At 31.1% G+C, this 23,149-nt stretch overlaps 2 protein-coding genes and 2 pseudogenes across 2 annotated transcripts; all 4 read right to left on the reverse strand.

The window, feature by feature from the left end:
* On the reverse strand, positions 1 to 4,034 carry LOC107416623 (protein DETOXIFICATION 41-like). The gene is made up of 8 exons (XM_048472304.2): positions 3,583 to 4,034; positions 2,797 to 3,341; positions 2,583 to 2,669; positions 1,499 to 1,555; positions 1,143 to 1,381; positions 556 to 674; positions 361 to 447; positions 1 to 251 (listed from the first exon to the last, which is right to left on the reverse strand). The coding sequence occupies exons 1-8, from the start codon at positions 3,901 to 3,903 to the stop codon at positions 183 to 185; spliced, it is 1,524 nt and encodes a 507-aa protein (XP_048328261.2). The 5' UTR covers positions 3,904 to 4,034; the 3' UTR covers positions 1 to 182.
* A 4,648-nt stretch (positions 4,035 to 8,682) lies between these two features.
* Positions 8,683 to 12,702, reverse strand: LOC107416618 (wall-associated receptor kinase-like 8). The gene is made up of 3 exons (XM_048472286.2): positions 11,562 to 12,702; positions 11,307 to 11,429; positions 8,683 to 10,086 (listed from the first exon to the last, which is right to left on the reverse strand). Exons 1-3 carry the CDS (start codon positions 12,493 to 12,495, stop codon positions 8,885 to 8,887), a joined length of 2,259 nt encoding a protein of 752 aa, XP_048328243.2. The 5' UTR covers positions 12,496 to 12,702; the 3' UTR covers positions 8,683 to 8,884.
* A 1,719-nt stretch (positions 12,703 to 14,421) lies between these two features.
* Positions 14,422 to 18,026, reverse strand: LOC107403844 (wall-associated receptor kinase-like 3; annotated as a pseudogene).
* Positions 18,027 to 19,957: 1,931 nt separating this feature from the next.
* LOC112489606 (wall-associated receptor kinase-like 1) lies at positions 19,958 to 21,023 on the reverse strand (annotated as a pseudogene).
* Between the last annotated feature and the right edge of the window lie 2,126 nt (positions 21,024 to 23,149).

Consider the following 23,149-nt stretch of genomic DNA (forward strand, 5'->3'; position numbering starts at 1 on the left):
TTGAAACAAAAACAAGAATTGATTTTTTCACATTAGATGATCTCGTTTAGCTAGCATTGATATTTTATTTGTTTTCTGACAAATAAAAAAAAAAAAAAAGGTAGGAAGAAACCTATCTCTCTCTATAGGTAAATTAGCCTCTTTGCTCATACAATAATGCAAAAGATTGATAATTGTATCCTTCATACGCTGACAATCAAATCTAGGTTCTCATTTGCAGAATTCTGAACTCGATCAGCGGCTTTTTCAACCTACGAACAAAAACATAATTTTCATCATTATGTATTTGTGACAATTTTATCAGATCCATATTGATCCAACCAAATGTATCAGAATATATGGATTAAAGTTTAAATCTACCTCAGCATTCCAATTTGTTCTAGCAGTGAGAATAATCAGAGTTATTGTTTGTAAAAGGACTCCAAGGATCATTCCCCACCAGATACCCTGTAAAATGACCAAAAAAAAGATAGCCAATTTAGTTATCATTCTGAAGCCTAATTAGTTGATTAAGGAGGGAGTCCGCAGGAAATTAAGATGGAATTAATGACATACTGCTTCTGCTAAACTTGTTTTGAAGCCAAGAACACATCCAATGGGAAGACCAATAATGTAGTAACAAGCCAGGTTCACATAAGCCACTACAGCTTGCCATCCACTGCCGATGGCAACTCCTGAAATTCCAAGCATAAAGCAGCACAGAATGACTTGTGAGCAAACTAAGCAATGTATATGTATATATCACTGAAAGTAAAAAGTTCTATGGTGATTATGTTATCAATAAAATCTGGTGACAAAACTTTTAAATCCAGCTATTTGATCCAATATTGGTGGAAAATCTACAATATTTATGGAATACATACTCATTTTTCCATTATGGACCCTATTTGTAGCTGACACTATGTCTATTAATATTAATTGCCTTTATAACTCTTCTGATTTTAAAAAACTTAAAAGCTATAGAGATAAAAGCAAACTTATTAACGTTTTGCTAAATTAATAATCACTATATGTCTCTATCAATACTGTTGATAAAAAATAGCATTTAAAAAAAAAACAAAATTTGGTCATAGTTAGATATAATATCTCCTAATTAATGACACATTTCAGTCACAAGGTATAACAAATAGGTTTGTACTTACCTGAGAGTATAGGTTGTATCCCATTCAACAAAACAGAAATGGCAAGCAATGGGGCCAAATTAGTGGCAGCTTCAATAACAGCAGCGTCGCTACTAAATAGCTTGGATAATTGTACACGGAATATTAATACAATTGCTGTGAACACTATGCTAATCACTGTGCTTGTCCCTGTTACTACATACACTGAAAACCTTGCCACTTTTGGATTGCCTGCCCCGAGCTCATTACCCACCCGAATGCTGCACCCGCATACCCGACATTGTCATTAGCAATTAACCCAAAAAAAAAAAAAAAAAAAAAAGAAAGATTAAATTTTTGCCATAAAATAATTAAAAAGAAATATTTTTGTCACAAACCTGGCTGCTGTGCTTATGCCCAACATAAAACATATGTCCCAAGTTAAGTAGTTCATGCTGGATTCCACTCAAAATAAGAAAGTGTTAAGTTAGATATATAATATTTATTTAACATATAAATATAATATATATATATATATATATAGAGAGAGAGAGAGAGAGAGAGAGAAGGGATAATAAAACAAAAATGATAAATTAGTCAACATTGTTGTCAAATTAGACAAGATCTAGATGGTAGTAAAACAAAAATGAGGAATTAAAAATCAACAATATCACTTTCTCCTTTTTGTCTCTGTTCTCTATTCTTATACTTTTTATTATTTTATTTTATTTTAAAGTTCTCATGTGAGTACACAGAAAAATATTTAAGCAACAGGCATAAATGATTTTAGTAATTGTGTACAGACAGAAAATGCATATAACAAGTAATAAAAATGATTTATATCTTTTTAAAAGGTAAAAGATATTAAATATCCTTTATACTTTAAAATGTTTAAGAATATATTGTTGTGTTTCAACTTTTGATGTCTGTTGCCGTGTGTACTTTTATAAAAGTCGAAAGACCCCAAAAAAAGAAAAAAAGAAAAAAAGAAAGAAAGTGCAAAATACAATTCCTGTAGTTATATAATATAACATATTAAAATATCAATAATATAATATGCATGATTAAAGGAAGATTATTTACCAAAAAAAAAAAATGATAAAAGGTAGATTTTTATTTTTTTGATCAATCAAATATGAATTAGTTAAAAAAAATTTTAAAAAATAATTATTCATGACCTTTTATTTTTCATTTTTTATTTTTATTTTTTGTTGTCATGTGATGTGACGGATCAGAGGGTGTACACTGTACAGCACATTAATGGAAAAAAAAAGTAAAACTCAGTTAGTATGTTTATTGGATCAACTAAAACCTACACGCTATTTGTCAAACTATGTATGTAATTAAAAATTTATATTTTTTAATAATATTTTTATCATTTTCTAAAAGTATAAAACATATTTATGTAACTTACAGAAGAAACTAATTCAAAAGAATTGACTATAACAATAAAATAAATAAGCCTCAACACAGAATTATTACCAAACTGAGAGAGAGTCCAAGGAGATTGTAGGATTAGGTAGCAGCCCTGATATAAGCACTAGCCCTTGGTTGTACCATATCTCTAAACTACATTCACAAATATATAAACGTCATTTCCATTAGTCATATTAATAAATGAATAAAATATTTACCAAATTTAAATCCATAAATAAAAAGATATTTATGTCAGAAGATATATATTTTATGGACATACCAGAGCATGACAGCGGAAGCAAGAGTCAACTTAAAATAAGGCCAGATTCCTTTAAAGGCTTTCCAAGAGAATCCAGTCCAAGTTTCTTTGCAAGAAGGGCTAAAAAGAATATAAAGCCCATTAAGAATAACAAGCAACCACCAAGAGAAGCTAAGAGTCAGAGCAGCTCCAATAAGCCCATATTGAAGCACATCAACCACCAACCAAGTGAGGACAACATGGACAACGAAAACCCCAACAGCCATATAAGCCAAAGGGTTTACAATATTCTGAGCTTGGAGAAACCTCTGCATTGGACAACTCAAAGCAAATGCATAAATCTGGAAAATCAATCCGTGTGCATAAATTTGACCTTGCTCTGCTATAGCCTCTGTTTGGCCTATGGCAACCAATATTGGCCCCGAAAACCAATAAAAAAATGTTAGTAGAATAGCTGCTCCTAGGTGCAAAATGATTGCCCTTTGGCATATTATTCCCAGTGCTCCATACTGCTTTGCTCCATAAGCTTGCCCACAAACTGTTTGTACAGCGCTTGCCATCCCAAGCTTTAAAAAAAGATTAAAAAAATAAAAAATATATAATAAACAAATAAAAAATAACATTTAAAAGGTAAAAATTAAGACCTTGAATGCCTAACATCCAATTATGTTTCTCTCTAGACGCTACATGGGGGTCCCACAAATGTTTGTATGTAAGAAATATTATATTCCAGAAGTATTGAAAATTTGCTTGTAAAAAAAATTAACCCATATAAAAAAAAAAAAAAAGGGAGTTAGAATTGTATACCATAATACCATATGCAAGACCTTGAATTCCAACGTTGGTGACAGAAGCGCCGGCGAGTTCTAAAGCGTTGAGGTGGCCGACGAACGTAAGTGTGGCAAAGGAGAGCATGTAATTGAATACTTGGACAATAATGGATGCCCAAGAGAGTTGCCAAAGGGTTTTGGATTCCCAAATAACCAATTTGGTCCACCATCGGATCGGCACTGCCCTTTTGTTCTCCAAAACCTTTTCCATTTCCTCCGACGGCAAGTTCGACGAAACATGACCGTTTGTGTCAGGGTTTTGCAGCAACGGCGTAGTGGTAGACTCCTCTGGATTCATGGTTGATTTCTTTTTTTTTTCTTTTTTTTTCCCTACACACACATACACACACCAGGTGGTCTTCTTTCAGTGGACTGTTAAATTTTTTTTTGACTACAACTATGGAGATTGCAAATACGATGTATATATATTATTAACAAAAAGTGATTAAGTGAGAAAAAAATTAGTATGGTCGATTATAAATCAGACCAAAACTTCAACGATAACTACCAGTTTTTGTTGGAATAGTAGATAGAAAAAGCATACGCTAAATGTGTTTTTTTTTTTCCCCTCACCTAACGGTAAGAGAAGTGGACTGGTTGGAATAAATGGGTCGGGTTATGGGTTACCTTACCCGGTGCATTCTATAAGTTCATTGGATTTTTCCCTTTTTTTATTTATTTATTATTATTTCACTTGATTTAATGAGTATTTCTGACATTTAATAATTGCAATGAAGTTAATCGAAATAGAAGGTTTGATATGAATGTTAACCCAAATGTTGATAGATTGACAAAGAAGTAAAAGATGTAGAATTAAAATTTTATTTTTTCCTTGAAAATTTACATTCAATGACACTTTGTCTTCCAATGAATGAACAATTGGGCCCAATGGAAGTTAAATCTATTTTTTATTTTTCAAATAATGGAAGATAAGACCCGAAAAGTGCACTTTCATGACAAAAGAGATTTTTTTTGGCAATGGAGATTTGTTTTTGGTTAAATATTTATAAATGGATTTTATTTTAGTAGGAAATGGAATGCCAAAAAACCAATGTACCAGTGCTCTTTGCCATTTCGAATATAAAAACAAGACCATAGGGATTTAAATGTTAGGTAATCACGTGTATGTCTAATGTCTCATTAAATTTGCTTCCTACATTTTTGTTTTAAAATTTTTTTTGGGATTTTGTTTCTAAAAAACACTTTGCTTTGTACCTTTCTAGGAATTGTATCTTCCACCATGTCAATTTCTTTTGTGTTATGTCTTTTGGTAAGACACTAGGTGGGGCTGGAAATTTAGAGAGATGTTTTCAGTGATAAATCTGGAAACGTCGTCGTTTTTAATATTGAAATGAATCAGAGGGTAAGAACGATGATTCCGCATTGGGACTCGAGAAAATAGGGGTAGTTGGGATTTTGAACATGACTGAAGTCTGAACCTCCAACTGATTTTTTTTTCGTTGTTTTTTGGTGGACTTTGGATGGTTTTCTTTTTGTGTGAATAGTTTTGTTTGGTAAGACAGATGAGAAAGAGAGAGCAGCGCAGTTTCTTGAGAGCTTTTCTGAGATGGACATGTATTAGGTGGGCATTTTATATAAATATATTTATAATTTTGTGGAGCCAATTATGTACCTACGTAACTTACCTTTGCCGAATTATTATTATTATTATTATTATTTTTTGATAAAACCTTTGTAGAATCTTGGGCTACATGACTACATCATTGAAAATTTTCACATTGGATGTTTAAGGGCTTTTTAATATTTTGGCAATATTATTAATAAGGATTAATAAAAAGGAAATTATTCAAAACTTTTGAGGAAAAAATCTAAATTTTTGAGAGAGAAATTTTAGAAAAAAAGTCTAATTAGATTAGATTTGTATAATTTTAAAAATTGACATTAAAATTTTTGGATTACTTGCCTTTTATATAATGTTAGAAAATTAAGTAGAAAATATTACTAAAACAAAGAAAAGATTTTGGATAATGACAGTGGAAAATTTTAACTTGGACAAAAATTTAGATGGAGATTTTTGTTTACCTATATGTCACCCATGATAAGAATTAGTGGGATTCATTCCTCGTATATCAAATATTAATTGGATGTTGTTTGATTATTTTTGACTTTTTATGTTAAAAATTTAAAAGTGAATTAGTTTTTTGACTTTTTATGCTAACAATTCAAAAGTGAATTCTTTAGGACACTAAATCCAAATCATATATATAGGGAATATTCATTTATAACACTTGAAGTTTGAGGTAATTATAAAAGCATCTCTGATGTTGCTAATAACTTCATTCACCCTTTTTAGTTTTTAGAGTTCGTTTGGTATAGCTGATAAAAGTAGAGCTTTAGTCTGTAAAGTTTTGTGTAATAGATTTTTAAAAAAAATTTTTTTTATTAAAAATCTAATAAGTATTTAGTTGTAAATAAAAAAACTGCATTAAATGCTCATTAAACTGTATTAAATAGTTATTAAATTTCCATATAAAGTAAAAGAAAAGAACTTTTTTAGAGAATCTCAAAATTTGAACTTCTCTAAAACAGCTTAAAAAAGCTCATTTTTAGTCAATAAATACTTATTAACTTTTTCCAAACGTCTTTATTTTTTTATAAAAAAGCTTTTGACATTCTAGTAGAGTTTTTAAGCAAAAAAAAAACCCTACCAAATAGAGCCATACTCTCTTATATTTAACTATCTAAATTACTTTTATATTTTTGTTAAGTTAAATTATTTTTAAATACTTGTTTCTTTGTTTTTACGATAATTAATTTGAAAACTTCAAATTTTTCTTTTTTCTATATTTTTCATTAAGTTTTTTTTTTAAATATGTGATAATAAAAATAATATTAATTATTATAAAATGATACTACGATATAACTATAGTAAAAATGAAATTTTACATATTTAATTTACCGTATTATCCAAGCATAATGGTAAAAATATTGATTATTATGAGATTTAAAAAAATAAAAACTGTACTAAAATAATTCATCGAAAATATTTAACAAAATAAAAATAATAACAAATTATATCTTTTAGATAATAATTCTTTTATTTTACTCTTTTAATTGTTATTATTATTATTATTATTATTTTTCACAGAAAACAAGCTGATATATGTACATGACATTTAATTTTTACTTTTTAAAAATATGCATAAGATATTTTATTTGTAATGATAATATAATTATTTTTTTTGATCATGGTAATATGATTAATTTAAATTACATTTTTAATAAAATCTTGAATATATTGTGACTCGTTTTGGGCGGTTTCAATAGTTAAGAGATTTAATTGTGACTGGCTACAGTTAATTATACACAGTGTTATATATATATATATATATACACATAGTTAGTCTCACGTTAGGATTATCTAACTTTTTAAAAATTTGGTTTTGATATTTGATTCTATCACTTGCTTAGAAAAAATGTGAAATTCGGCTCATATTTAAGAAATCATAAGTGCAAATTTAGGACGTGATTTCAAAACGTTAGATCGTCTTCATCTCAGCCTTTTCCTCTCTCTCCCTCTATATATATATACTCTTCATCTATCCACTTTGGTACTAAATAGGTTGCATAGGTGATTTTGTGGTGTGTGTTGCTACTCCTTTGTCATTTCATGATGTCCTTTGCTATCTTTGTCAATCTAATTTATGATTCAAAAGTTTTAACATTTAAAGCATCTGTGTTCCGATTGCTCTATAATAGAAAAATTAACATTATTTAAATTTAAATAACATAAATATATAGTTAATTTTAAATTATTCTTTAATAATAATGTTTTTAAAAGTTGTTTATGACTATCAATCAATTGTATATTTTATTTATTTATTTATTTTTAAAAAAAATGACTTTTTAAAATTCTTTATAGCACCTAACAAAGCTTCAATATACTCTAATAGCAAAGTCTTATCCATTTTTAAATGGAACTTTGATAGCAATTAGATCTAAAGGGAAGTTATAAGCATTATGTTCATGCATAATTTCCATACTCAAGTTAGCACAGTTGATAATATCGGCCCATGTATTAATTAAATAGACATTTATTTCGACAATGTCATTACATCAAATTGATATTCATTTCAGTATTGCCATTGGAGAGTAATTTCTTTAATACGCATTCCATATTGCTTATATGACATGTTTATTTTTATAATCCATATTTTCATTAGAGATGTTTTTAATTTCTTCATTTTTATTGTTTTATTTTTTGATGAACAATTTCCTTTTGATTTTTGAATTTTTTATTTAAAAAAAATTACTTTTAGAAAATTTTACAATATTTAACAGAATCGTTAGAAGTAGACACTCACCCTAATAATATTTAGCCACATCAGCTTAACATTAATTATAGACATTATCAGAACATCTATAGAAATGTGGATTATGCAAATACCCATGAGATAAAAGTAATATAGAAAACATTTTAAAAAAATATCTCTCTAATAGTAATGTTTAAAATGAATGTTAAACTAATGGGATCTAGAATTTGTCAAGATAAAATATATTTACTTCTAGAGTTTCTATGAGACATTCTCTATTTACCATATATGAGACTTTGTATAGTTTGTTTTGCATTGCAAAAAAAAATTCTCAAAAGCTAAATTTTCTTTAAAAATCAATTTTTTCTGAAAAGGAAAAATATTTATATAATATGTAACCAACTAACAGCCATTATCAATAGCTTTTTGGTATAATAGCATTAGACAATAATTTTGATTTGACTGTCCATTTATGTTATTTCGATAATGTTGTTAATTTTTGTGACACGTATATAGCAATTCAAATTAACTATTGGAGATGCTCTTATTGGAGAGTAATTTTTTTTATTTTTTATATTACTTATGTAACATGTTTTTTTAATAATCCAAATTCTGATTGAGGATACTCTTATACATTGCCATTTTAATTTTGGGCTTTTAGCTTAAATAGAAAAATGCCTATTGATAAAGTAATAGTACATGAGAAAAAAATTTATCATAGTCCCTTCGGAAACAAGGTGCACCTTTTTTTACCTAAGGTAATAATTCCAACAAAGAATGAAATAAAATAAAAACTAAGTAAATAAAAAATAAAAAACTTGCTTTATAAAATAAGGTGATAAAATTCTACTACTCTGATCGGAAAGAAAAATGAAAATAGAAGATCTTTAACCAATCTTCATACCTCATAAAAAGAAAAATAAATAAATAAATTTAAAAAAACCTCATGGCAATCCTAATTATATTAAACTGAAATAGAAAAGATATTGTTAACTTTGGCGTGCGCTACAATAATGGGACTACATCTATTGATGAAGTATAACCGCTATCTGAGCTTGACCATACAGAGATAGAAACATCATTGCAAGTCTCGGTTCTTTTATTTCTTATATATTCAACCTCCTGAAAATTTTGTTGAGCTTTAACCGATTTATGAATGCTTTCCAACTCCATTGCCACTTCTTTCATTGTAGGTCGATTCCTTCCATTCAAATTCAAACATCTTTTTGCAAGATTAGCGACACCCTTAATCTCTTCATCATTCTTTCCCTTCTCAATGATTCCACCATCGACAATATCAAACAAACGATCCTCTTCCATGCACTCAATAAAATACTTTGTCAAGCTCCTAGCTTCTTCTTCTTCTTCTTCTTCTTTAGACTTCATGGAAATTGGTTTTTGTCCCGTTAAGAGCTCCACCATAACCACACCAAAGCTATAAACATCACTCTTATCCGTAAATCTGCTTGACTGGAAGTATTCAGGATCCAAATAACCAAATGTGCCATGAACAAGTGTTGTGAGGTGAGTTTTGTCAATTGGAACTGTTCTTGAAGTTCCGAAATCCGCTATTTTCGCTTGGTACTTTTCGTCTAAGAGAACGTTTGTAGACTTGATGTCGCGGTGGTAGATGGGATAGGAAGCTGATGAGTGCAGGTATGAAATAGCTCCTGCAATTTCCACAGCGATTCGTAAACGTGTTTCCCAACTTAGCGGAAAGTCATCATTATGGTGGTGAATATAGTCAAAGAGTGTTCCATTTGGTATGAACTCGTAGACTAATATGGGAACTTCGGTCTCTAAACAACATCCCAATAGCTTAACCACATTCCTATGGTTAATTTGCGAAAGAATGACGACTTCGTTGATGAATTCCACGACTTTATTTTCGCTAACCTTTTTAGATTTTTTGACCGCAACAATTTTTCCATCTGCCAACATTCCTTTGTAAACTGTACCTTGACCTCCTTGGCCAAGAATTCTCTTTGTACTAAAATTGTTGGTGGCCTTCTCTAACTCTTTTGAATTGAACAGCTTTGTTTTCTCAACATTTGTTTGGTTTGAAGACAATTGTTGTTGTAGTAATAAACCACCATTTCTTTTGAAAAACTTTTCCTTGAGATGTTTTCTACTTCGTTTCCTTACAGCATTTTTTATCCACCATGGGGAAGCAAGAAGAAATATTAGTCCCATGAAGTTGACTATACCTGCATAAAAAAAAAAAAAATGAAACGGTAGAGGATATGATTTTGAGTTGTGAAAGCTTTATTTTATCACTATGATCAATAAAACAATATTCATCTATGTAGTAATTTTTTTTTTTTTTAAGAGAGTTTCTAAAAGAATATTATTTTTTATATTGGTTATTTGCTAATTGATTGGACAACTAATACTCGAATTTGTCACATCAACTACAGGCCTGAAAAATAACTAATTTCATTCTTACCCAAAAGAAAAAAAAAAACAAAAAGCTTAATGTTTAAATAAGGAATTATCGTACTGGAATTTATTTTAAGAGGGCGAAAGAGGTCATGTACCTAATTTCAAAGACATAATAATTTTGCAACCAAACCGTTTAGATCCGCACGCTTTACAATGGACTAACTAAAATGACTAGTCTGAAGGTTAGCTGGGTAGAAGAGCAGGTTGAATTGCAAATATTCAGCTGTCAACACAAACCAGGGTTGAATTTTAACTTATTGTATGAACCCCAAAGACCAAAAATTCAACTTTACTCCCCAAAAAAATATAAAACAATATGAAAGGACAAAAAGTATAAAACAGATAAAAATGGATCACGGACTTGGAATAATATACAAGGCTAGGATTATAAATAAAATGGATCACGTACGGGGCAGTTTATTTGAACAGAGACGAGTACTGATTGAGGTAGGTCAATTGTAATTAGTAATCTCTTACTTTTTTAAAACAGGGCAAATATCATAGCTTTACCTGTCGCATCGATTAATTAGATTATTACATAAATATATTTTTCTTGATTTTATCTAGAAGCGGTAAGAGGATGTAATTTTCCAAAACCTGTCTTCCGTCAAATTGAAGAATTCTTGTTTTAATAATTTTGTGCCTTGAATCAAGAATTTTGAGGTGGAACCCAAATAGTAACAAGCAGGGGAGACTATTCAGTGCATGCCAAGAGTTGCATTGACATTTATGAAGAACAATTAGAAGCATTAGTGGTACAGATGAAAAATACTATTTGTTATTATTAATAATATAGAATCTGTTAAAACTACATCCTATATAATAATTTAATTGATTAACATTATGGTTTACTTTTTCATCTTTAATATTAAAAATTGAATGCCACCCATTAATAATTGTCATATTATATAACAGAACAAGTTAATTAAACCAGTTGTAGCAAATAACAAAAATCTATTAAAATTTACAACGATAAAATACATACCATCGTAGACCGTCTTAAGCACAGACTTTTTATTTGGTGAGTAGCACCTGTAAGTCCCCGGACGATTCTCACACTTATCATTATTCATGCATACCGGAGGCTTTACCTCGCATTCATTAATATCTGCAACACAATTGGAAAAAAATAAAAATAAATAAAAGTAAATAATACCAAAAAAAAAAAAGTTGCTGGTGATCTAACATAAAAAAAATTATAACATTGTTTTTTTTTTCGATTACAAATATACATATATACCTTGACATCCTTCAACAAGATATGGATTTCCTTCAAAACCCTCTCCGCAGAAACATTGAATCCTGGACCGGTTATAAACCGAAAACGTTTCGTTATACGTTTCGCAATAAGAGTTTCTGATGCATATATCAGCTTCCGAGTCACCTGACTCGGAGACACTTATTTTATCACAGTAATCATTGGTGGACTCAGTAGTCCTGTTTGTCTCAATAGATTTTCCAAATAATTCAGACGTGGAATGATATAATTCCCAATCTATCACAACAGGAACATAGTCCATTTCACTGATCGAAGACAAATTTCTCCAACTCGATGAAGAAATCCAATCTTTGTCCACCATGAAAGCATACTTGCAAGCTTCTCTTGTCTCAGCTTCAATGGCTTCGAAAGTCGTATTAAAGGCTTTGAGATGGGAAGGGATTGTCGTTTGACAGCAGTTCATTCCATTACAGCTAGTATGGATGCTATTCTCATCGCAAACAGACATGCAACCGCCGACCGTCGACTCATCGGAGCCGCCGCCTGAAGATTTGATCAGCGCCAGAACACCGCAACTCAACGCGGTGAATCTGTTGCTCTGCGAGTACAGAAATGGGGTTCCTTCCAAGTTTGGGCTTTGAATGGTTTGCTTGTTGCTGCAATTCGAGAAAGTAATTGGGTTTTTGGCCACGAGAGTGGTCCCTTGGAGTGAGATCTCTAGGACCTCAAGTTTGGTGCGGTTCAGGAAGGCTGTGGTGTTGTTGTTCAAGCAGAGGATTTCGAACCATTCGTCGACGTAACAACCGGTTCCGATTCCGAAAGGGTATGGGATGCTAATGTTTCCGCATTGCGTTGGACAATTGAGCTTTGCTATGGATGATAATATTGCCGTTGATGCTGGTATGTGTATGGAACAGAGTAGGAGCAGATGAAGAAGAAACTGAAGAAGAACCATATTTTGTTTTGTTTTGTTTTTTTTTTTTTTTTTTAATTATTGTTTTCTTTTCTTTTGTGGGTTTTACCAAGAAAAAAAAAAAGTTTCAATGAGTTTATATATATCATCGAAATTTTAGAAGGGAAGCTGGTTGGTTGGTTGGTTCTTTTGATTCATGGAAATGGTCATTAATGACAAAGTAGCTCTATGGATGGACTTGTATTCTTAATTCATTCGTCGGGATTTACATTAATCAAAAAAGTTATCTGGTTTCGTTTAATTAAGTTTCTTGTGAGGAAAGTATGTTGAAGCAGCCATGCTTGACCAATGAATGTTGCAGCCATGCTTGACCAATGAATGTTGCAGCCTTGCAGGGGCAGAGTTTTTTTTTTTTTTTTTTTTTTTGTGATAATAATTTCATTTTTATTTAATTATGTCTATCAGCCTTTCGTATCCCGTTTCATTGTATATGGGAAAGTATAACCCCTTGGAGTGGCCAATAAAAGTTTTTGGAAAGCATATGGATTCCATTTAGAGTCGATATCAACATGTTTCCCAAATAAGCTGAGAACTATCTCTTAAGGTGTCAGTTTTGTATGTAGATATGACAATAATTGTTAGTGGCAGTAATTAATTCGGTTCCTTTAAACCTTTTATTTTTAAAATTAAAAAATCTACATAAAAAATGATCACAATTAAATTGGTGAATCATTAGTGATCAAAATTAATAGTCTTCGTATTACATAAGTTATTGACATATGTCATTACTAAATAATTTGGTAAACAATTTGAATTTGATGCTATTACTGTCATGCATAAAAAAAGAAGCATAAATTCGTTGAAAAAGAAAAGAGTTTGATACAAGAGAGTCGGCCGAACCTTCTGTCTGTCTGTATAAGGTGCTTAATTTTCTCCCTAAGCCGTATGTATATTATATGTTAAATATTATTTTAATTAAATTATTCAAACCAAGGTCATATATGTCCGTCCACAAATGGATAAGCTAGGATTGAGTCAATTCAAACTCCATAAATCTGTTGCACTAATCTAAGAACTTTTATGTAATTTTTTTGATAAAAACGTGTATCTTTCTCAATTCACAAGTTTCATAGGCCAGATTGTAAAGAAATTTCAAGGCCTGTTTGGTTGATTATTATAAAATCATCTAGAAAGGTTTAAGACCTATATATATAAAACGGTCGATCAGTGTGTTTAAATTGACCGTCATTTTTTTTTTTTTCCCCTCAATCTGGCTTTAGATGAAAATATTTTTGTTTCTATTCACTGATTCATTTGATCGGACATTTATGTTTTAGATATAAAAAGGTTATGCTAAAAACATTTGGAAGATATTTCTATTTAAGGTGTTTAAGCATATAATGAAAGAGAATTAACCATGTTTCGGTAGAATGACCATTTAAATAAAGGATGAAAATCTTTTATTCCTTTCCTGTCTAATCAATAATAGAATCACATTTTATTTAATTAATATATATATATATATATATATATATATAATCAAGTTTAAATAATATTTTTAATATGAGAGCTAATTTAAAATTTTTATTTTTAATTTTTGGATCATATTAAATGTTAAGATTTAAAATAACATTTATTGATCACAAGGTCCCAATAGATTTATTTTTTCCTAAATATGGTTTTAGTCGGTCATTGAAACATATTTAACCATTTTTCAAATTATAAATTCTAGCCTTTGATAAGATCAAATGGTCATTAGGATAAACATTAGTTTAATAAAATAATATGAATTTTATTTGAGACTATTACATATGCATATATATGTATTTTATTTTTCACCTAATTAATTTTTCTTTATTTCTTCGCTAATTTTTTAAATGAAATGACTTAATGGTAAACATGAATGAGGATGGAAAAAATGTAAAAGAGGATTCAGATCCTTCAATAGTAAAAGTATTTTGTTCGTAATTCACAACAAATTAATTATTTGGAAGACAATAGTGGTATCACATCTAATGATAAATTAGTATAACTAGGCACATTCGAACAAATTGAAATAGAAACATCCCAGGGCTTGGTTACTCCAGTACTAACATATTCAACTTCTTGATGATCATAATTGAAATTCTGGTGCAAAGAAGAAGTTCTTACCGACTTATAAACGGCCTCCAACTCCATGGCCACTTCTTTCATTGTAGGTCGATACTTTCCCTTCAAATTCAAACATCTTTTTGCAAGAATAGCAATCGCCATGATGAACTTTTCGTTACCTTCTTCCTCGAGTATTCGATCATCAATGATTTCGAACAAACGATTCTCTTCCATGTACATTATAAAATACGATGCTAGACCTTGTCCTTGTTCTATCCTTGCTGAAGATATTGGTTTTTGTCCAGTCAAAAGCTCAAGAAGAACCACACCAAAGCTATAAACATCGCTTTTCTCAGTAAATTGGCCTGATTGAAAGTACTCAGGGTCCAAATAACCAAAAGTCCCATATACCATTGTAGTAACATGCGTTTGGTCAAGGGCAATTGTTCTTGAAGTTCCAAAATCTGCTATTTTTGCTCTGTACTTGTCATCCAAGAGTATATTTGAAGACTTCACGTCTCGATGGAAAATGGGATAAGAAGCTGCAGAGTGCAAGTAGGAAAGAGCTCCTGCGGCTTCCGTAGCAATTCGTAGACGCGTTTCCCATGTGAGTGGAAATTCCCCATTTTGATCATGAATATATTGGTAAAGTGTACCATTTGGTATGAATTCGTAAACGAGAAGAGGAACTTCGGTCTCCAAACAACATCCTAGTAGTTTAACCACATTCCTGTGGTTAACTTGGGAAAGAATGACAACTTCGTTAATGAATTCCGAAACTTTGCTTTCATTAACTTTTTGAGATTTCTTCACAGCAACAATTTTTCCATCTGTTAACATTCCTTTGTAAACGGTGCCTTGTCCTCCTTGACCAAGAATTCGGTCTACGTTAAAATGGTCAGTGGCTTTTTCTAACTATTTTGAATCGAACAACGGTGTTCTCGCTTCAACATTGACTTCCCCAGAAGATATTTGTTGCTCTAAGAGTAAACCACCATTTCTTTTGAAGAAGTTTTGCTTGCGTTTTGTGTCATTCCTCTTCTTGATGAATTTGTATAAGCCCCAAGCACCAATAAGTAGAAACAGCGCTCCAAAACCGCTGCCGAAACCTGTATATATAATGCACATAAAAATCAATACCACTAGAAATAATGATAACTTTGTCAAATTAGCTTTTTTGTTTCAGAATTATGTACATATAGAATTAGGTGCAACTTCATTTTACCCCTTCTAACTAGACTACCTATGTGATATTCAAAAAAAAAAAAAAAAAAAAAAAAAACTATGCTACTTTTTTGTACTTTGCGTTCTAAACTATAATTTTTTACATTACCCTTTGAACTACTATTTTTATGTCAATTTAATTACTCCGGTCATGCAATTTTTCCTAACAAATTTTACAACATGAATCATACATGCTTTCTATAAGTAATATAAAAATTGAATAATACACTTCCTAAGCTGAGTTTTAACATCATCAAATTCAAAATGCATGAATTGATTTAACTAACAGGAAATAAAATGGAAATGAAGACGAGTTCAATTTAATTCGCATCTACATATACATACCAACAATACCATATAATCTAGTAGGTTGAAAAGTTTCATATACATCAGTACATTATATATTTTCTGTAATTAAAAAACTAAAATAAAATTTCTTGACTCGTACCTTTCATTTTGTATTACAGTTGATAACAGAGAAGCACAACATACCTACGGCTAACATATTGGCTTTGGGACCTTGGCACTGAAACGATCCAATTGTGTTCAAACAAGTTGCGCCGCTTCCACACAAAGATTCAGAATGTCCTTTGCATTCATCGATATCTAGCACATAATTACGAACATAAGCATTAAATTTCAAAAAAGAAAAAAAATAAATCCCACATATATATTTCAGACAAAGAGAGGAAGATATAGTTTTGAGTTAATACTTCTTATATTAGAGAACTTAATTGAGGGAGGTTTTCACCTTGACATCCGCCAGCCAGATAAGGATTTCCTTCAAAGCCATGAGAGCATTCACACACAAGGAATTTGCCAATTATACGTGAAGAAGTGGAATTGGATTCATAGCAATAGTAGTTCCATGAGTTTTTAGCGGCAAGCTCTGTTCCGAAAATTTCATTTTCCGTATAATGTAGGCTCCAATCTAGAGTCACAGGAACATCGTCCATATCTACAATGTCCACAAAATTCGTAGCATTTGCTAAGCCAAACCAATTTTGGTCCACCACGAATGCATATTTGCATGCGTTATCTCTGTCTGTGCCAGTAGTTTCGAAAGTGGTAGTAAAGGTTTCCACATAAGAAGGAAGGGTGGTTTGGCAGCAATTCACACCATCGCAGCTACCATTATTATTATTTGTTGAACTTGAACAGATGGATGTGCACCCTGCTGAAATTTCTGCTTCTCCTTCGTTCGAGGAAGACATAGAAGCATGAACACCACAACTAACGGCAGTGAATCTGTTGTCGGTCACCGAAAATACAAAGGGGCTTCCTGTCAAGTTTAAATCAGGTTTATGGCTTTCTTTGCCTGTGCAATTCTGGAAACTTATCGGGTATCTGACCTGGAGCTGCTGGAAATCCAACATGTAATCTTTGTTAGAATGAAACTTGCATAGTTTCTGCAATTTTATTATTATCTATGTTGGTTCATATAAAGCTAGATATATGGCCTAAGACTCGGTAGAATTCAAAACCTTTGAAGATATCTATCTATCTATAACATTTTTGTGACAAAAATAATGGAAGCCAAGTTGCTTTCCGGATGCTAAGCGCAAGTGCATATGTAATTCAAGAAGGTCTCCATAGAATCAATGAATTTTTCGTAACAAAACGCTTTATGACAGACTTCCCTATTATCACTAAATATTATACTTTTTTTTTTTTTTTTTTTTGGTAGGGAATTCTGTTTTCTCTGAAGCAGCTATCAGCTTTACCATTTTCAGTCCAAACCAAAACTCCCAATTCATTCCTAGTAAAATTAAAAACACCATTTGCATGTTGCAAACATGTCCGCAAGCAAATTGTGATTCTCACTAAATCAATATTTACAAACTTACCTTGCTGCTTGAGCTTTGTCCGGGTGAAGACGGAGTATAGTCACTGGTATAAATCTTGAGCACCTCCAGGTTGGTGAGTTTAAGGAAAGGTCTATTAGTGGAGTTGTTGCAGATGATTTCAAACCATTCATCAACATGACAACCAGCTCCGATCCCGAAAGGGAAGGGAATGCTTACGTTGTTTCCGCAATCTGATGGACAACCAGGCTTGGCTATGGCTCCTCCTAATGCAACCGTATGAATGATCGGCCATGAAAGCAAAACAATATGAAAAAGCATTACCTGTCCAACCATAGCTTCTTCTTCTTCTTCTTTTTTCTCCTCCTCTTTAATTACCATGATATATATATATATATATATGTGTGTGTGTGTGTGTGTGTGTGTATAGATACAAAAGCGAAATGTTTAATTTCCTTGCACCTTGGACTTGGTTAATTTATTGCTTCATGAAGAAGTCAATATATAAATAACCAAGGACTAGGACTAGCCAATAACAGAATTCCAGATGATTTACATTTGGTTACCTAGATTGAATTCTTGTAAGTGATGATCAAGGAAAAGTCTTTGATATATTATATAATTATATAGAAGAAATCTCTTTTGAACATAGAAAAGTCATCATCGTCTCTATGTACAAGTGTCTTTTTGCTATTTATACACCTTGGTGAATAACCGTGTGTGCATAGCAAAGAATTCAAACTTTGATAACCCGGTCCATGACCTGACCGGTTTGGGCTGAAACCAGAAGACATATGCCATTATGGTGACCGAGTTAAGCAAGACAATATAATATAAAGTAAAAGTAAATGTACGTTACAATTAAAAAAAAAAAAGAAGATACTAGATGACCGGCTGAGCTATTAGTTGGTTTATAACTCAGCCCAAATTTTTTGCGCACAAATTCCATAGTCAATTTCCCCAAGTTGATGGTGTGGTAAAACTTAAATCCGTACATCATTGGTCTGGATCCTTTTTGATTTTTTCTATACTTTTTTATCTTTGTTTTTTAATTTTGACCGTGCATTATCAATAGATTATATATATCTATTTTATTAATATAATTGTTTAAAACATAATTAAATTTTATTAAAACATATATAATTAGATATTTTTTGTGTTAAAAAAAAAAAAAAAAAAGCATGCGTAAAGATAAAATAAAAATATGCATGGAATCCTAATTCGCACATCATAAGCCATGTCTTTGGTACTAAAAAGGCCGGGGCTACATAAAAAGGCCCAAAAAAAAAAAAAAAAAATTCTGTGTGCGATAAGCCCCTAAAACTCCAATTACTTCTGTCGACTGGTAATTTCTCAGTTTTGTTGGCTGGTGATCATGGGCAGAAATTTATCCATTACATGACCCAATGGGTCTGGTAAAGAAGCATGACCCAAAATACCAATTGAAGCCCAAATAGTCCATTATCTGGCTATGTTAGGCCCTTAGATCAACAAAGGATTTGGACACATTTCTTAGGGCCACATAGCAACCTCCACCGCCAATTTGCCATCGCCGCTACAGGGATACCTGAAGGCAGGGTGGCTTGTCTTCTCCATTGACACAGCTCTCACTCCAGTTTTCCAAAATGTCGACTTAAAGTACCAAGTAGAATTTATAGAAAGACTTTTTTTAAATTTTATACTTTTGGTGAATATAAAGACGATTGGAGCATTCACCAGAAAATAAATAAATAATGAAAAATAAAGAAGAAGAAGAAGAAGAAGATGATTGGGTCAGAGGTAAATTGTCCCCTTGGACAAGGCAGAGACCCATCCTCTGTCTCCATATCCTTATTAAAAATTTAAATAAGCATATTTTCTGTTCTACGAATTGAAAAATAGATAGCGTCTAAAAATTCACTGAAAAAAAAAAATGTTACATATATCTCGACCACTCCACCTAAAGAAAAATACATAATGAACAAAAGAAAGTTCTTGATGATTATTATTTAGACTGACAGTAGTGGGAATGTATCAGACGATGGAGTGTTGAATTACCATTGATTCTAAAAATTTAAGGTTATAGAAAATGAATTTTCATTTAATTTATATTTTTCTTTAACATTTTCCACGAATATAGATCAGTTTCTTTTGAGTTTTTTTTTGGATTCTTACACTTTGTTGTTGTTGTTGTTGTTTTTTTTTTTTTTTTTTTTTTTTTTTTTGTGGAGTTGTTGAGTTTTTTTTTAAGTCTTCACATTTGATTTTTTATTTTTTTCGGTAGAGTTGTTGAATTTCGAACTCAGAAACTTTTAGAGTTTTGGCTTTAATACCATGTTAAAATAACATTAATTCCAAAAGTTTAAATTTATGAAATATAAACTTTCATCTTATTTATATTTTTCTTAACATGGAACAACACCACTAGAAGTAGAAGCGTTTGACCCAATTGTGGTGGAAACATCCCAAGGCTCGGTTATTTCATTCCTCACATATTCAACTTCTTCGTAACTCTCTTCACTATTCGAACAAGTTTTCATTGACTCCTGAATCGCATCCAACTCTGTTGCAACTTCTTTCATTGTAGGTCGACACCTCCTATTCAAATTCAAGCATCTTTTAGCAAGATTAGCCACTGCCAAAATCTGTTCATTATTATCACCTCCCTCTTTAGCAACTTGAGGATCAACTATGTCAAGCAAACAATTTTCCTCCATGCACATTATGAAATACATAGCTAGACTTCTTCCTCCTTTTAACATCTTTACACAAATGGGCTTTTATCCTGTCAAAAGCTCAACAATCACCAAACCGAAGCTATAAACATCACTTTTTTTTTTCCGTAAATTGGCTTGTTTTGAAATACTCAGGGTCCCAATAGCCAAATGAACCATGTACCATTGTGGTAACATGTGTTTGATCAATGGCTACTGATTTTGAAGTTCCGGAATCGACTACTTTTGCTCTCAACTTCTTGTCCAAGAGTATGTTTGATGATTTGATGTCTCGGTGGTAAATGGGAAAGGAAGCTGCAGAGTGTAAGTAGGAAAGAGCTCCTGCAATTTCTAATGCAATCCGTAAGCGCATTTCCCATGTAAATAGAAATTCTTCATTTTGGCCATGAATATAGTCGGAAAGTGTACCATTGGGTATGAATTCATAAACAAGAAGAGAAACTTCGGTCTCTAAGCAACATCCCAGTAGTTTAACCACATTGCTGTGATTAATTTGAGAAAGAATGAATTCTGTGGGTTTTCCTTCATCCACTATTTTAGACCTCTCTACAGCAACAATTCTTCAATCGGTCAGCATTCCTTTGTAAACTGTACCTTGGCCTCCCTGACCTAGAATTCTATCAATATTAAAACTGTCAGTGGCTTTCTGTAACTCCTTTGAATTGAATATCTTGGTTTTGTTATCGAAATTGACTTCCCCTGAAGATATCTGTTGTTGTAACGATAAACCACCATTTCGTTTTGAAAAATTGTTTTCTACGTTTAATGGCTTTTCTTTTCTTTATGAATTTGTATAAAAACCATGCACCAATTAGCAGAAACAATGCTCCAAGACCACTTCCCAAACCCGTATCAAGTTTAATTAAGTACATTTAATTTTCATGGTTCGTAGCTCAAAACTATTTCTAAAAATTAATCAAACACATTGAAAGATGGCACATATAATATCTAGGAAGTAATTGATTTTAATCAAGCACATATATTGTAAATGGTATATATATAGAATTACAATATATATATATATATATATATATATATTTTGTAACTCGTAATATTGTGAATTTGAATCAATTGAATATTGATAATTAGTTATCAATATAACATTGAAGCAATGCTAAATTCCATCAATTTTTGCTTTTGATCCTCAAATTCCAATATTTATGCTAGATCGAAAGATTAAAAAAAAATAATAAAGAAAGAAAATTTTCATGAAACCTAAGATTAAATTTGTACAGCATGCCAGATAATGGTTGTAGTTGAATTTTTTTAAAACAAATTTTAAACCAACCAAAATTTCTGTATTAGATAAAATATATATAGTTACTGATCAATGACTTATATATATACATATATGTAATAGTATGCTACAAACATTACAAACATCAAGTTGTTTACTAATTTTCTTTTTTTTATCAAATAATGTGGTAAAAATGATATGATATTATTTTAATAGTTAAAAAATTAATATAAAACTAAAAAATATAAACTTTCTATCGAATTTTAATAGAAATTTAAAATGGAGGATGCATATTTAACGATCAATTTATACATTTATAATCAAACAATAAAATTAAATTTCTCTATAATGGCTCAAATATATAAATTTTTATCATATATTAGTCTTTTTTACGAAAACAACAACAACCACCAAAAAAAACATAAAAATAAATAAACAAATAAATAAAAAAGAAAGAAAGAAAACTCTCCAAGCATGGGCTGTAAATGTGAACAAAATTCTAGTGGCACCCGTAAGAATTGCTACTCTCGTACGGGCAACAGGCATGTGGGACCCACATGTGGGGTCCACAACGTTGTGAGTTGCGAGTGAAGACTATTTGTACTGCATAGACAGATGGCGTGCCTTGGTTGATCATGTAATTTAAAAGACCAGGGACATACATGCATTGATACCTATAAAAGCAACGTTAAGAATCTTAACCTTTGGCTTTACGCAATCATATGATCCAAAAGTGTTCAAACAAGTGGTCCCGTCCCGGCTAAAATCGAGACGACTTTGATATACCTGCATAATATTAATATTCATCTATTTATTAATTAATATTACTCTACGCACTAATTTTTTTTTTTTTTTTAAGAGAGTTGCTAGAAAAAGATAATCTTTTATATTGGTTTTTTGCTGATTGATTGGATAACTAACATTACGAGTTTGTCATATCAACTACAGTCCTGACAAATATCAAATTTCTTTCTTACCCAAAAGAAAAAAAAAACAAATTTTATGTTTAAACAAGGAATTTCCGCACAGGATTTTATCTTGAAGTGGGCAAAAAAAAAGGTCATGTACCTAATTTCAAAGGAACATAATAATTTTGGAACCAAACCTTTTAGATCCACACACTTTACAAAGTAATGACCAGTCTGAAGGTTAGCTGGGTGGAAGAACAGGTTGAATTGCAAATATTCAGCTGTCTACACAGTCACAAACCAGGGTTGAATTTTAACGTATTGTGTATACCCCAATAGCCAAAATTCAACTTTACCCCAAAAAATAATATAATAATACGAAAGGACAAAAGGTATGAAACAGAGAAAAATGGTCGGTCAGTGTGTTTAAATTGACCGTCATTTTTTTTTTTTTTTCTCTCAATCTTGCTTTAACTGAAAATATATATTTATTTTATTAATTGATTCATTTGATCGGACATTTTTGTTTTTAGAAATAAAAGATTATGCTAAAAAAATTTGGAAGATATTTCTAATTATGGAGTTTAAGCACATAACAAAAGAGGATTAACAATGTTTATGTAGAATGACCATTTAAATAAAGGATGAAAATCTTTTATCCCATTTCTATCCGATCAACAATAACATCACACTTTATTTAATCAATATCAAGTTGAA

This window comes from Ziziphus jujuba, chromosome 4, assembly GCF_031755915.1.
Source record: "Ziziphus jujuba cultivar Dongzao chromosome 4, ASM3175591v1".
Taxonomy (NCBI): Eukaryota; Viridiplantae; Streptophyta; class Magnoliopsida; order Rosales; family Rhamnaceae; genus Ziziphus; species Ziziphus jujuba.